Source organism: Notolabrus celidotus, chromosome 13 (assembly GCF_009762535.1).
Source record: "Notolabrus celidotus isolate fNotCel1 chromosome 13, fNotCel1.pri, whole genome shotgun sequence".
In the NCBI taxonomy this organism is placed as follows: Eukaryota; Metazoa; Chordata; class Actinopteri; order Labriformes; family Labridae; genus Notolabrus; species Notolabrus celidotus.
In genome coordinates, this window is record NC_048284.1 from 27,460,318 (window position 1) to 27,476,346 (window position 16,029).

Here is a 16,029-nt window from a genome sequence, read left to right on the forward strand (position 1 = left end):
GTCAACACAGGGAAATGTCAGGATGAAGTCACAACTTGGCATCCGGATCAGGGCACCTCTCCTTTAAGGCCGGCTGGATGTGGAGACGTAACAGATGTAAGCGAGGTAGGAAGCTCCAAAGGAATCAATGCATGAAAAATGAATGTGAACGTGGACACGGGCGGAAAAGTTACAGTTTATCCCATGGAAGACAGACTCACTCCTCGGTTTGGCTTACAGACGGGATCTGTAAGAATTTGTAATAAAAGAATGGATATCCACATTGTGGCTTGTGGAGTTGACCAACTTAACAGCTGCAGATAAAATGTACCACCATTTGAGTGATTTAACTATCACACTGCCTCTCTATAACCATCTGATGCCAAAAACTGCTGCCTCCAAAACACTGAAGCTTTAAGCGCACAAAAAAAGATGCAGGAAAATACTCCACACTACATTTCCTTTCCGATATAAGTTGCTGTCTTGATGCCTCCTGTATTATTAATTTGTCTCCATGCAGGGGGAAGAGTTGCTCCCCTTGCTGCCTCAGACTGCTGCAGCACTTCTTCTTTCAGGGCTTTAAAAGACCAGCAGGCCAGCCAGGCATGCTCCGGCAGCTAGCTAGGCCTCTGCGCCAGATAAAAAAGGTGAGTTGTTCACATTCCTGCTCCGTGCACACCCCCACCACCCCATTTTTCACACACACACACACACACACACACACACACACACACACACACACACACACACACACACACACACACACACACACACACACACACACACACACGGTCCTTCTGCACAAGTGATTGAGTTGTTTGTGATAGCGTGTGTGTGCATGTGTGTGTGGTCCTCCTGCCTCCAGTGTGTTGTGTTTTCTCTAACCTTGCTCTCCTGAAGAGAATGAAAACAGCTAACTTTAAACTTCAGAATCTCCTGATTACTAATCAACTCATCAGATCCTGAGTGAAACAGTGAAGGATTTCAGCTCAGATCTTTCTGCTGCAATGGCAACTATTGTTTATAACAATCTGATAAGAGAGAGGTAAGATATCAACAAGCTTTCACTAACACGCCCATAAAAAGGAAAACAAACTGGCATGCAAAGGTCGATTTGGAAACCGAGCCGAGACTGAGAGCATTGCAGTGACAGAAAGGATCCACTTTGAGTGCATTTCTATAAATGATAGCTTAATTGACATCTTTAAGAGATCCTTCCTGGAATCAAATAAGAACTCTGAGTGGTCCTGTTCAAGGTCTACTACTTATGCAAGGTGGTCCTTTTTTTAGTTAACTAGTTAACCAAGTGAAATTGTCTCATTTTAAGTCAAAATTTACTTAACAAGTAACATTTGAGCAAGATAGAGGGACTTGTTTTAAGACAATGCATCTTAAATATCTTGTTAAGTCAAACAATCCTGAAATGATCTTGTTTTGAGTTGTAATTTAATAACAAGGTTTATTTTACATTTCATACATTTTTCAAGCTTAGATCTTATTTGTAGAAGACGGATAATCTTGGTTTAAGACAAACACTTTACTTGATTTAAGTAAATGCATTTTATTGGAGAATCTATCAGAGAACCACTCCATTGATAAAAGAAAGAAAGAAAGGTTGTTTTTAAGGCTGGGTTACAGTTTTCAGGCACTGTTTCTTCTAAATCAGATAAAAATATACATCCTCAAACTACATGCACACAATGAAACACCTACTTTAGAGCATAGCTGGCTTATCCTAAAAAACAACATGACTGAATATTAGTATATCCAGATAACTATGAGAAGACATTATATCTCAAAATGCTCAAATTAAACTTTCTAATCTTATTTCAAGTACAAGATGGTCTTAAACCTTGAGAAGTGACGCTATAATACAACTCAAATTAAGGTGAATATATCTCAAATACAGAAGTTGACATGAAATGTATTAGTGCAAAAATCTTTTTTTGAGTGAAAAATACTAATTGTTAGGTTTCCTGGCTTATTCTGAGACACTGAGCTTTAAAATACTGGTAAAATATTGCTTAAAATAAGTTTTCCCTGCTCATTTTAAGATCACAGTTTTCTAAATTGTACATCTTATTTTAAGAAATATTACAAAACAAATTTTCACTTGCTCTATTGGCAGATTGTTTTGCTTATTTCAAGGTAAAAGTACCTTGAAATAAGTTTTTTTCTTTTCTTTGGAGGGGCATTTTGTCCAGAGTAGCACTTAACACATCTGCTGTAAGTGATAAGACATGTCTTCTGTTTGATGAATCAGATGGTCTCACTTTGAGTTTGAAGGGAGTGTTTGAGTGAGAGGAGAGCAGGCCATCTGAGCCCCACTACTACTATAAAAGGAATGTGAGGGGAAGGGAGGGCCACTGCACCACCACCACCAACATCACAAGCCTTATTATCTGACCAAAAAAGACAAGCAGGCTGAATGACACAAGATGTTCAAATCTTTCTTACCCCACTCCAGAAACTCCAGGATGTTCTTCTCCCTCCTGAGCGGGGAGTTGTTGCACTCATCGAAGAGGCACACCAGAATATCCAGCAGAGTCTCCACACTCAGACACTGGCCATTAGTCTGAGCTGGCCCGTCCAGGATCAGCTTCTCCAGCTTCTTCAAACGCACCTCTCCCGACATGATTCCTCCGGCCTATTCGGTGTGTGAAGTAATGGTGGAAGAGAAGGTGGGCAGAGGGATGACCAAACACCTCCTCGGTCTCTCCTGGCGCAGAGGGGCCTATAAAGAAGTTCTCTCACCTTGAATGTGCCTCGATTTGGGATAAAACTTCAAGTTTAAGGCAAACTGAAGCTAAATCGAGCTGTTCATTATTTCTAATTCCAGATCCTGTATTCAAGAGGTGGATAGCACTCCCCCATTTTATAAAAGCTGTCCTAAGGGGGCACACACGAAATGAATAGTCACTATTACAGACCCTAGCTGCCCCGGGCCGGCTGATAATGAAGGAATTCACAATGTTAGCAGGCAGTTTCTCCAGGATAAGATAAAAACTTCATGGAGTCGATGCTCGCTCAGAAAACACCCCTGAGTTGTAGCAGGATTTGGGGATTCTCCATTCTTGCAGCAACCCCAAAAAATGCAAGGCAGATCTGCAATGCTACAAAGCCCCAGTGCCCCTCCTCTGCTCCAGGAATGGAAGGGCGACACAGGCTTAGTTAGCAGCCTGCTAGCTTAGCTGTGGAGCTAGGCAGCGAGCTAAGGTAAATGTTACTTTTCCTCTTTTCTCCGAGCCATCTCTGATCCCTTTATTTTACGCAAGGTGACAAATAATCAGGACCGTGTTGCAAGATCGGAACTACTTCCACCCCTCTCTTTGACAGTGTGGATATTTGTCCTCCAAGTGGAAAATATTCCCTTGTTTTCTCAACTCACTGCAGGCAGATATGTTCTTTAAATCCCATCTTCGTCCAAATGTCTCTTTAGTTTCTAGATACTTTCAGAGTTTCAGTAAGTCGACAAAAAGCAGGTCCGATTTGAAGGTTATGGAGTAGCTCTCTTCACGTCAGGAGGAAAAACTGTAGTCCTGTCTTTGCTTATTCCAAATACGGGACACACAACCTAAATAAATTCCCCCTGTCCTTTCCTTTGCTCTGCCTGCTGCCTCCCCCGCCGGTCGGTCGCTTCTTGCCGTCTTTGCACAGTCAAGCTACCAGCAGCCTGCTGCCAGAGACTCTCCACGGCGAAGATGACCTCAGAGACAGCTCTACCCGTGAGGCCGCAAGGGATTGTGGGAAGTGGGTAGTAAAACATGAATGGGATAAAAATGGACGCTAGTGCTGGGCGATACCACACTTTTATGATTCGATACGATACCGAATATTTTTTGGCAATTTATTCGATACCCGTTACCGATACTTTCAGTGATTTATAAAAATAATAATAAAATGCTTGAAAGACAACTCCCATTACAAATACTGTTCATTAAACATCTTTATTATGCAAATCCTTTGGTGGTATTTTTTTAAACAATGAAATAAATTAAGAAAAACACATACATAATTAACTTCCTTTACTTAACTTCTCTGAGTGGAGAGCTTAAAACAGCCTCTTTGGTACAAAACTTTGGAGTAAGTTACCCTAAAAGAATCAGAAGTGACACAGGCGCTTTTATTTCGCATTTATTAATAAGTATCAATATTTTATTAGAGTAATGGATACTCAAATGAGTAGTGTGTGAGAATCATACGCCCATCACTAATTGACGCTTACCTCGCGACACTGCTTGAACACACTGAAAACACCATGAATTATCAATTTCATGATACTATTCCCATTCCCTTTTTTTTTTGTATAACATTTTTATTCAAATGTTCAGACAATAAGAACAATGACAATAATAGACAGAACCAAACAGTTAAAGGGACCAAATTTTACAATATTACAAGGAGATAGGCATCCAGACAGTAAGACAACGGCAAAGACACACAACAGTAAAAGAAAATAAAAATTAAAAAATTAAATTAAATTACAACACCCAAAGTTTAAATCATATACACTGCAGAATTAATCAATCTGCCACTACACAGGCCCTTGGTTTAGCCTTATCTGAAATGAGAGTGTCCATTGTTAGTGTTGGGACCTGAAGATTTCCAAGTCAAGTAAGAAAATCCTTTCTCCAACAAATTAAAAGTCTCAATAGCAAGACATAGTCCATGAGTGGTTTCCAGACATTCAGAAATGACTGTTCATCACCTTTTAGAACAGCGCTGATCCTCTCGTGAGGAAGTACATTAAATATCTCCTTGTACCACAAAGTAAAATCCCCTTCTTTAAAAGATGAAGGATGTCTCAGCTGTAACTATATACTTTTAGAGTCCGACATGTGAGGAATATCCACTAAAGTGTTGACGTTCTCCAATTTCAGCGCATGCGTACATCGCTAAATCCCTAAACCGGCCATCTTTGTTGTGCCACAGTCCCATACGAAGCATAACGTTACTGCCTGCGACCCATCTCACAGTATTATACTGTCTCTGGTTGCTGCTGCAGGCAAAATCCCAGATCATCATCATGGCGCCCGTCACAGCATCTGCTGTGCGGAAGGGGAGGGGGGTTTGGTGATGGGGGCTGTCAATATTGTGAATGGAAACTGCGGGCTGTCTGTCAGTCTGCTGGTGACGTGGTGCAGAGAGGACACATTTTCTCCTCTTTGAAATAACACTGAATGCTGGTACTTAAACTACCTGACAGACAAGCAAAAATATCCATACACTGATGAGTTCTGCGTCAATGCAACCTTTACTAATACCTAATACCTACACAGTAGCTTCAGATAAGTCTTGTGTCTATGTGTGTTGCATTAATGCAAAGCCTAAATTTAAAAAATCCTTCCATGCCATTATTAGAGAGAGAAAAATTGTATTCTGGCCACAGTTCATTGCTGCACTTATTACTTCATACAACGTGAGAAATGACAGCTTTTACAAGTGTGTTACCCAACAGACCTTTGACCGTTGTTTCTAGGGTCAAAAGGTTTATGTTATTTAGAATACATTTAATGGCTTTTAATGTCACAATGTCGTTGAGTCAAGGTCAAGGTCTGTCAAGTTTGCCCAGAATCTTCTGCCCCTTCATAAGCTCCTAAAGCTTAATGTTGGGAACCAAGTCTCTACACCAAACAGAAGAGTGTGTCTGACTTAGATTTACTCTTGGACGCTGAAATCTGCAGTATTCCTGCAGGCTGACTAAGATATATACTTTGCAAATATACAGGTTGATGCATTGGTCCAGTCACTATGATCCCTTGTTCACTCATTTCCTCATATTTAACTTATATAACATAAACCGTCCCAAAATTAAACATTACATGTTAAAACGTGTGCTGCTATCACATACATTGTAATGATTGTATTGAGTTTAAAATCATGATAGGGACAGTTTCACTCTTAAAAAACCTTCACTCAAAGCTTGTGACTCTATTTATCATCTCTTCTTTGGAAATGGCCCTTCCTTTTGAAGTGAGGTGCTTATGGCTGCTCAAAGTACAACTATTAATGATTAACGGCTCACAATGCAACTTGGTCCACATGGGTTGAAGAAAGAAGCTTTGTGTTTATGTGTCTGTGAGACACACACCAGCAAAGAACAACATAACATAGCCCAGTTCTATTTTCAGGAAACTGGACTTTTTGCTGTAGTGCCAGAGAGAAAAAGAGCACAAAGAAGCTCTGTGATGAAATTAGAACACACACAGAACTATCTAGTTTGCAAGATGTGTCCAATGAAGCTCATCCTGATGGTGACCAAGTATAATTTGAAGCATTCTGTGCTGGCATGACTGTGTATCAGAAACAGATGAAGAGCATAGTCTGCAGTAAAATATTCACCATTGTGAGATGATTGATTGTCACAGTTTTCACACATGTTCTGAGTAAAAGTACACAGGCGACAGTTTACAAGTACACAAACACACTGGGCTCTCTTTCTTTCAAAACACACATGAGGTTATTTGACTCTGCAGCAACAGGTCGCCACATGTAAGATACAACTTAGTTAAAATTCACACCATCAATGAGGGTCACATATATAGTATCTGCTGTATTGTTTTGAATTAGTTTGTCTGTAATACTCTGATGTATGGCTGACCCTTTCTAGGATTAATCTTCCTTAATTCAGTTTTGATTGTGCACTTGTCATTTGTTTGTAGTTGTTAATCACTGTGGGTGGGTTCAATAGTTAAGAACACTCATCAAAGAGCTTATCATCAGCTTCATGGTATGAGTATGGGTGTGCTGACCCTTTTTGAAGTATTGTTCACCAACAAAAACACTATGATTTGTTGTCCAATTGCAGCAAGGGCAGCAGAGATATTGATTAATGTCAACTATATCAGCCAATACGACCACGTGAGCAGAAGAGGTGGGGTTACTAGGGTTTTTATGCCTGGGAAAACATCTGTCAAAGAAATACAATTGTAACTTCATGGACCAGAGTTATGTTGTCATGTAGATTGTTTTGAAACAGATACGTGTGTACTTACAGCACCCTCTGCTGTACACAGAGCCTCATTGCAGCAGTAAAGCTGGACTGTATTAGTGGGAAACTGAAGTAATTTACTGAGTGCGTTTTTTGTCGGTTTTAGTCCAGCTTGAATGGTTTCGATGCACTGGTTCCTTTTTTAAGTCATAAACAGACAACTAATAATATTGTGCGTAAGTGCAGCCAGTATGATGAAAAAATTCACGCGCTGTCTTCAATTATTTAAATAGTCTGGTTACATGTCTTTATAGTTGCACACTCAAAGTCTCCCCTACAGTCGATTAATTAACAGTTAATGAAAATATTTATGGTTAGTCCTATCTAATCATGCCTGATCCTATTTGGTTAAGTCTACACTGGGATTAAAGCCCCAGTCTCAGCTCTGATTGAGCCTTCATTGGCTGTGTGAAATGCAATTAGACTGCCCTGTACTTCGTCTAGATGTTAGAGGCCATCGAGCAATAATTGTGTTGTCCCTGCACATGTCTAGCGCTTTCCCCTCTGACAGACAGATCAATGATTATTGGCAGCCAGCTGCATGGACTGATCCAGACTCGAGGTGAACCTCATGTCTGCAGCCGCACGTATAGGCATTGTATGGGCCATTAAGGTGCAAAACAGAGCGGAACATGTCCCCAAATATTTGATATTAAGATAAAGCGGGCAATTGTAGATCAGGAAGTCGTTGACAATGGTGCCATGTGCATAATGAGGAATTTGCGCTGACCACCAACACAAGTCTAATATTGACTTTTTGGAGCAGCCCGCAGCGCAGCCTTGTTCCAGTGGAGACTCCAAATAAGATGCTGATACATTCAGGGTAATGTGCAAACATGGTGGAAAACCAACAGCAGCAAACTTTTCTCCAGAAGACATCTTGGAGATTTGTGTCAAATTTTAACAGAGCCTTATACAAACAGCATTTTTGCAAAGCAAAAGGGATTCCATGTTGCACAAATGGAAGGGAATGACCTATAAATTGGACTGCTTTTGAATGCAAATGCATGGATGTTAATTAACACCTGAGTTGTTGATTGTGGGAGCTTGTTGGCCTTTGATTGAAAAGAACTGGCACCTTGGAGCATCAGATGTAGCTTTGAACTAGGAAACTTGTCTTTGAGTGGCATGGGAAGGAAGAAAGACTGAGAAATGTCACACAAAAGGATCTTAATTTCCCGAATTAGGGGTTGTAATGTGAGGCAGAGAGTAGAAGAAGTCTCTCCATTGTAGGCTCTGGATAACTGGCACTTAGACTTGGCCTTTGGCTGCACTGGACAATTGATGTGCTCTGAATTTACATGTCTGCTCAGATGATTCTGATAGACTAGTTTGATGATCACCAGTGGGCTTTGATGGAGATGACTTTGTGCTTTGAAGCCCACAGTTAACCTCTGCCTCAATATCTGCCCCCCCAAAAATATATATTTTGTAAATAAATGTAGCATTTTTTTTTTTTTTTAGTGTCTGAATCCATCTTAAAAATACCTTAGTCTGACTTTTGTTTACAGTGTGCAGTGAAGGCCATCTTCTTTGTGCAATTTTACACATTGTGAATCAAAATATTATAAGCGGATGAATTATATATTTTATTTTTAATCAGTTTTTAACAACTGTCCTAGACTAGAAGAAAAGTAGACTTTATTTTTGCTGCTGGATTTTTAATTAACCACTGTCCCCATAAAAAAAAGTTCACAATTATTGTATTTCATGATAAAAGTTAACGTTTTCAATATAATTTGAAATACATTTTTTTATTTTGCACTGGTCCCAACTTCAAATGGAAAAAGTTAATATCTTACATTAGCTTAATGTTTACATTGCATTCAGTTTAAATTTCCCTGGCAAATTAATTTTTTTATTTCAATCATACAAAACATTTACTGAATTTAAACAAAACAAATATAAAAGAAAAATGATTACACAGTTATGTAAGTGTGCAGTAATGTCATACATATTAAATCTGTACACACATTTTAACTTTCTAACACACAATTTTTCTTAAATTCAATTTGGATTTGTTGTTCCATTCTGGAAACAGTCCCTCCTGGGATTGTACCATCTACAGTGGGTCTACAGCACTAATTAATAATTTGTCTTGTTTGTAGGCTGTAGCTGGAGTGAGTGGGGTCTGGCAGTCATCTGTCATTTGCTCTTCCTGTGTGCTCCTTCAGTCTGTCTGACATCTCTAAGCAAACACAGGCCAATACACAACCACAGGCAGGGCCCTCTGGGCAGCCAGTGAGAGCTGCCCTCTTCTTATGTTTGTGTGACAAAAAAGGCAAGGCAAATCCTCGCAATGGAATCAGATAATCACCAACCTGTGAAGAGCCTGCCCCAATCCACATCCACGCCGGCCCCATGGCCCCTGGATTAACTGTCTGTTTGGCTAATAATTTTAATCTGCTGGAGAGGGCCAAGAATGGGTGACAGGGCTTGGAATAAACATCTAATCCTCTAGTCCCCCTCCTCCCCCTGACCTCTGCAGTGCTTCCTCCTGGACCTTGTTACACACGTGTACCCACAATGAACAGAACTGATTCCCAGCTAGTTTTCAGTCCGGATCTAGTCCACTGCTGCTGAGCCACCCAGACAGAAATAAGGCTGCTGTGTGACAGACTGTTGCCAGACTGTCCCAGCCTGACATCGTCCAGTGGAATGTACACGGCAAAGTGTGGGGTGTGTGTAGACAAGGGTGCCACTGAGGAGAGGGCACTTCAGGTTCACAGGGTCAAGAGATGTCTGTCTGGGACGTATGTGCAGCAGCAGAGAACACACTTCAGAGTAGAGCAGGGAGAGAAAAGCTTTTAATTCTGGGGGAATAAAAAAGTGTGAAGACAAAAAGACAATTTGGAAATGTGTTAGTGAACTTAACACAAGTTATGAATGTTCATTAAAAAAACTTGAGTTAGATTTATCTTTAGAATACACATAAAATCATGAGAGTTTCAACCCCATCCATTTTCAAGACAACTTTTAACCAGAGATGTATGCTACATGTTATACTCATAATTGTAATCAATTGCACAGTTTGTTAAAGTTATTTATTTAAATAAATAACTTTATTTGGCTCATCACAGCCAAATATTGGAATTGTTTTTATCCAAAGTTCTTTTTAGGATTAAATAATCTTTGTGTGGGCCCTCTAACCTTTTTCTATTGAGACCATGAGGTTTCCCCAGATATGTTCTGGACAGAAATATAAACCCATTAAATGTGCAAAAATGTGAAAGTATGCTATCCCACAGTCATTATGCATTTATGTCACATAATTTATGTACACCTCAAAGTTTGGGGCAGATTGTTCTTAGTTTCAGTTATGGAATGAAACATAGGCCACCAACACCAAGCATAGCTTTAATGATGGTATGGTGAAATTACAACACAATACGGATGGCACTCGAGTCTAATTGTTGCTGTTTGAAGTATGGCCACTTAGAAATCCTGTTTAGGATGGGGCTGTATGGTCGCACCTTTGTTCTGATAAGGGTCCCTGCCCCCATTGACAAAGTGCGAACGACAGGGAGGGCCGCGACAATATAAAGGGCCGGTGGAGTGTCAGAGGGACACTGTCTACCTCGGAGGGACTTGTGCTACTGTGCTGCTGTTTATCACACTGCAATTTCTATCATGGATTTCATCCGCGCTTGTCTTCTTTGCACCGCTCTTTTTGGGCTCGCCAAATCTTTTACGCATGAGGATATGAAGGACGCATTGCTGCAAAAACTTGGATTAGATGAAGTTCCTAAAATCCACAAGAGGGATTTGGACAATCTAGTTATTCCGGCGCATATCAGGAACAAGTACTTGTCTATGCTCAAGATGCACCATAGCAGGAGACGCAGATCTCTGCCCAGCCTGGCGGGCATCCTGAGGGGAATCCCTGGCAATGCAGGTATGTAATCTTCATATTTTAAACAAATATAGCAGGTCATTAGAAATGAATTCCTATGAAATTAAATTTTAAAAAAGATACAAGTTGAAGGCAACAGTTAATAGTGTGCGCAATGATGACGTTGGTGCGCAAACGACTGTTTTACGCACCAAACTTCCTTTGAGAAGACAGTCAATCCAAGCAACTCCAAACATAAAACATCACCAACACACTTCTATCCTCTGTGTTATAGATATTTCCGGAGAGTATGTGTATTCTGACACAACACGACATCGTATGGTGTTCGACATGGAGGCGAGGATTCCGGATAACAGCGAAGTGACCATGGCAGAGCTGAAGCTTTACCAGCGGGCATCCTTCCATAAACGCTTTGCAGTGGAAAGGAAGAATCACAGGCCCGTGAACAACGCCCGCGTCAGCATCTACTGGGTGGAGGTCCTGCCAAATGGATCTAACCGGACATCGCTGATAGATTCACGGTAAGGGGTCAATTTTCTCATGGTCAGTTTCTCAAAGCCATCAAGGGGTAACATCATCAAGGCGTCAGTTGGTTATCTTAATAGACCCCAACAATTTAATTATAGTATTCTCCAGGAAATATCCGTTTCATCTCCGTTTAATTAATCGCCCTTATCGCTCACAGGTTGATCCCCATTCACGAAACCGGCTGGAAGAGCTTTGATGTGACGCAGGCGGTGCACTATTGGTCCAAGAGCCAGCAGAGGACACCTATGCACCTGGAGGTGTGGATCGAGGGCGAGAGACCTGGCAGCTACGCGGCAGAGATGGCCAAGAGTGTGCGCTTTACCACCCAGGAGCAGACAGACAACACCTTGGGAAAGCCTGAGCTCATCCTATACACACTCAACCTCGAAGAATACGGGTAAGGGCGCGAACTTTCGAGCTTTTGATATACAGGATATTGTATCAGGGTGACAATTAGTCTGTATCCTTTTTTTTTTTACCTGTCACCATTTGCATTCATCAGTCGATTTATAGAGTAACACAGGGACGTCAGTTAGCTCATTCGCATGTTCAGAAGAACTGTGGCAGCATGTCACTCTGACATTTCAATTCAACCAAGTTCAGTTTTAAGCACGGATTAAAAAAGGATTACTTGAAAATAGACTTTAATTGGGTCAATTCATGAAGACCAAGCAACAAAAATACAGCTTTTATCACTACGTCTAGCAAGTGTCATTTTTTAAAACGTTCTTTATCTTTCCCCCCTCTAGTTCTCGTGGAGACTGCGACGTCACCCAAAACAAAGACACCTGCTGCAGAGAACAGTACTTCGTCAACTTCAGAGCCCTCACGTGGACGCAGTACTGGATCATCGAGCCTGCTGGGTACCAGGCTTTCAGATGCACCGGAGGCTGCAAGCAGCCAAAGAGGAACTACGGCTACGGAGAGCGGCGGTGTACGGTGTCCGAGAGTGCCCCGTTACCGATCATGTACCTGGTGAAGAAGGGGGACTACACTGAGATAGAAGTGGCCGAATTCCCCAACATGATAGTAGAGAGGTGTTCGTGCACGATGGACAATATGTCCACAGTATGACATCTTGGAAAGCTGCTAAAGTAATCCTATAACCACAGCCTGCTGGGGTTATTAAAGGACTATTGTATTGTTTTCAGGTTTGGGGCTTATACTATTTAATCTAGTACTTTCTATTTAAATGGACTTTTACTGGGAGAGTCATACACAGAAGGCAGTCCTGCTGCCTGTAACTCCATCTCCTTCCACAAGCACTTCTATATATTTTGTACATTTTGATATCTTTTTATACAAATTTGTATTGTTTTCATGTTGAATCTACAGCAGTCCTTTGAAATCTGTCTGAAGTGTTCTATTTTTGAGCTGTACATAATATGAATGAGTTTATGTTTGAAAAATAAAATATTTTGTTTCACTAAAAGAGGTTGTCTTCCTCTTCCCTGCTGCCATGCAAAAGCGGCTGTCTGGCCCCATTCACATTCATGCTTCACATTCAAATGCAGACATACAGCTGCCTCCTCTTTCACCTCTTCATTTACACTTATAGGAAACTAGAGACGAGTAAATAATTTGCCTAATGACTTAAAACATTTGTCACAAGGAGGGCACACTGTGTTGACTAAGGTGGTCAAACCTACTTGTAATGATTTATTTACAGAGGGAAGGAGCTACATGGCAACATGCAGAGTAACAGCTCAATTCACATTGAGATAGAATAGGCTCTTCGTGTGTTTACATCTGATTAAGGCTGGTCAAACATTGGTAATCAGGGCCAATACCTAACACACTGTTTGCTGTCTGAGTAGGGGGTCTTGTCATTCACTAATATGCAATTGATGGAGGGAAACATGTTACCTCGCCGAAGACAAGCAGCTGTATGTCTGGAAGGAAAGTGGATTCTCAACATTCACATTCAGCAGCATGTAAACGAAGAATCACAGGTGTTCCTGTGGATCAATGTCATATTTAGTGTTTTCTTTGAAATAACACATTACCTTTTGTATTTAACTGATTAAAAGCAATCAGTAGAGCTCAATGTAATGTGACATTTGACACTTCACAAAGCGAAGGGGACATGAACCATTTGTGCTGCAAACTGCTTTGCTAGTAATCTGATTTTAATCAGGTGTCTTGTCAAAGTACTATACTTACCTGCATCGTACAAATAGCTTGGTAATGTGAATATAGCGGTCTCTACCCGTAACACTGGAAAGTCTAGCTTTTGAAGTATGTATACTGGCAAATATGTACTCTCCCGTACTCTATGTTCTATTATCAACAAAGACTAAACATCAAGACAGGATAAGATCCAGTTCCATTTTACAGACAGGACTCAGTCTGATCTCATCTTGATCCACCATGAGCAGAGCACTTTGCAGCATTTAGCATGTTACAGTGGCAAGGACAAACTTCCTTTAACAGGCAGAGACCTCCAGCAGGACCAGACTCATGTTAGACAGATATCTGCCTTGACTAAATCCACCATGAGCAGAGCACTTTGCAGTTGGAGTGGCGAAGAAAAACTTCCTTTAACAGGTAGAAACCTCGAGCAGAACCAGACTCATGTTGAACCATGCCATCTGCCTCGACTGTGTTAGGGTTGGGAAGAGGGATGGAATGAGATGGAGAGAGAAAGAGAGGTGGACAGAGACAGACAGAGCAACAATAACAACAACATTCAAAACAATTAAAACATTACATTCAGACTCATGAATACAATACCAATAATGTTGGTGAAAGGAAGTGTACTACTTTTTGGAACTTCAGATTATTGCTAACAGACTGATCGTATTACTTAAGGGAGATAAAGTCAACAGGTCTCATATTGGTGTTTACATTAATGTTGATAATAGAGGTAGGAATTAAAGTGTCAATTATAGCAGCTGGAGTCAGACTGTTCTAAGATTAGCGTTGTAGCAGTGATGGTAATGGTGTGACTAATATTAAAGGTTGTAGCAGCCGTAGTCTGACAGGTCCACGGCAGCAAGCCGTCTACAGCAGAGGAGCCAGAGGAACCTACGAGACAAGGGAGCTCAGGGACTCTCAGATGGTTATTAACTTTAATGGGGCAGGACTGAAAAAGATTTCTTGTTGTAGCTGTAGCACTCAGTAGCTGTGAATACAAAGTGTGACTGAGGCTACTTGGTGTGCCTTTGGGTTAGCAGGTATTTAGAGGATGAAGGATTTCACAGTTCATCCTCTGGGGGGCATGAATGTCTTGCCTTATTTTAAGTCTATCCATCCAGAAGTTACTGTATGGTTTATTAAAAATGTTAAAATATCAATACCTCAAAGTGGTGATGGACACAAGGCCAGACTATCATCAAAGTTAAGAGACATTCATCCACTGAGGACTACGAATCACTTTAAAAAATGTCATTACCAATACAACTGATGTGAAAAGTCAGACTTAGGTCGTTTCCATTTATAATGACTACCCACAGGATATTGTGATTAGGTTTTCTGTGATACTTCTAATTAATGAACACATTTACAGGGATTAATTACTGTCAAATTAAAGAATATTCAGTTACACTAATGGGAGAAGTATCATCTTTGAAATCACTTCATTTATTGAAAGCCCCTCTAGTCACTTTTTCGTTTTATCCTTGAAACTTGGTTTTTAATTAATTTTAATGAAGTTTATTTTATTCACAATTTGTAGTAATTAGTTTAACTGTTTTTAATTGTTTTTAGTAGCTCCTCTTTTATTCTGCTGTCGCTTTAAGTTGTTCTTTAATTTAGTATGTTGTGCTTGTTCGATGTCTCCCTGTTTATATTTGTGAATTATTGTTAGGTTCTTATGAGGTAAGAACTATGTAACATCTATTTGCATAAGTGCTATATAAACTTTATTATTATAAGCAGTTATTGCTCTCAATGTTATTACTCAGCTGAAAACTGTTGGAGTGAATACTTTTTATAGTCACTGTAACAAACCACAAAGTCACTTTACCAGCTTCTTTAACTTTAATTGAGTTGAGACAAATAAAAAAAATACAACCCCAAATTTGAAACACAAATATCAAAAAGATAGAAAAGCTTTTGCATTGTTGGTTTACTCATAAAAGACCTGATATACAACCTGCAACATAAAGCGATAAAAATATAGTGTCTATTGTATTATAGGTTATACTGTAAAATCAAAGCTTGCATTCAGCTAGATTTATGGATCCAGTACAATAAAACAAGAGGGCACAAACTCTCCGGACGTTTCCATAAGTAGACAACTCATCACACAGCAGTACTCGGGCAAACTAACACTTTCTTAATCACAATACACTTAAAACTCAAAGTCAATTTATTCATGAACATTCGTGCATGGTTGAAACAGTGGTGTAATATTTACATGTTTCTTAAATATAAACATGGCAGGTAAATAAAACTACGTTGGACACCCACAACCACATTCTGTCTGATCTAGTGTAATGGTTTGTTTTCACAGCTCTGGTGATGTTCTAGCGTTGAAACACAAGCTGTTGATGTCCTCTGTCAGCATAATGTTTGAACCCACATTATGAGCAGTCGGATGAGGAGCTGCCATTATTGCCGGGCCACACAGTTACCAACAAAGAATGCTGTGGTGCTTCTGTACGACAAAATGTGCCCTTGAGTGGAGAGAAAAAGCCACTCTGCTTCTTTCCATCAGTCTGAGGTTGTTCATGAA

General features: G+C 40.3%; 2 protein-coding genes across 5 annotated transcripts in view; one reads left to right on the forward strand and one right to left on the reverse strand.

Annotated features, from left to right (window-relative positions):
• cdc42bpab (CDC42 binding protein kinase alpha (DMPK-like) b) overlaps positions 1 to 3,649 on the reverse strand; it is a 90,287-nt gene extending 86,638 nt beyond the window's left edge. The window contains exon 1 of one of the 4 annotated variants that reach the window (XM_034698938.1): positions 2,437 to 3,613. In XM_034698938.1, the coding sequence (XP_034554829.1) occupies positions 2,437 to 2,614 (178 nt within the window). In that variant the 5' untranslated portion in view covers positions 2,615 to 3,613. Of the gene's footprint in view, positions 1 to 2,436 lie in introns of all 4 variants that reach the window. The other 3 variants (XM_034698941.1, XM_034698939.1, XM_034698940.1) reach the window with 3 other exon arrangements.
• Positions 3,650 to 10,600: 6,951 nt separating this feature from the next.
• Positions 10,601 to 12,723, forward strand: lft1 (lefty1). The gene is made up of 4 exons (XM_034699848.1): positions 10,601 to 10,865; positions 11,098 to 11,344; positions 11,509 to 11,748; positions 12,101 to 12,723. The coding sequence occupies exons 1-4, from the start codon at positions 10,601 to 10,603 to the stop codon at positions 12,423 to 12,425; spliced, it is 1,077 nt and encodes a 358-aa protein (XP_034555739.1). The 3' UTR covers positions 12,426 to 12,723.
• The last annotated feature ends 3,306 nt before the right edge of the window (positions 12,724 to 16,029 follow it).

Coding starts and splice junctions, on each gene's coding strand:
- lft1 (XM_034699848.1), top strand. CDS start 10,601: ATGGATTTCATCCGCGCTTGTCTTCTTTGCACCGCTCTTTTTGGGCTC. Junction 10,866..11,097: donor GGGAATCCCTGGCAATGCAG/GTATGTAATCTT, acceptor TCTGTGTTATAG/ATATTTCCGGAGAGTATGTG. Junction 11,345..11,508: donor ACATCGCTGATAGATTCACG/GTAAGGGGTCAA, acceptor TATCGCTCACAG/GTTGATCCCCATTCACGAAA.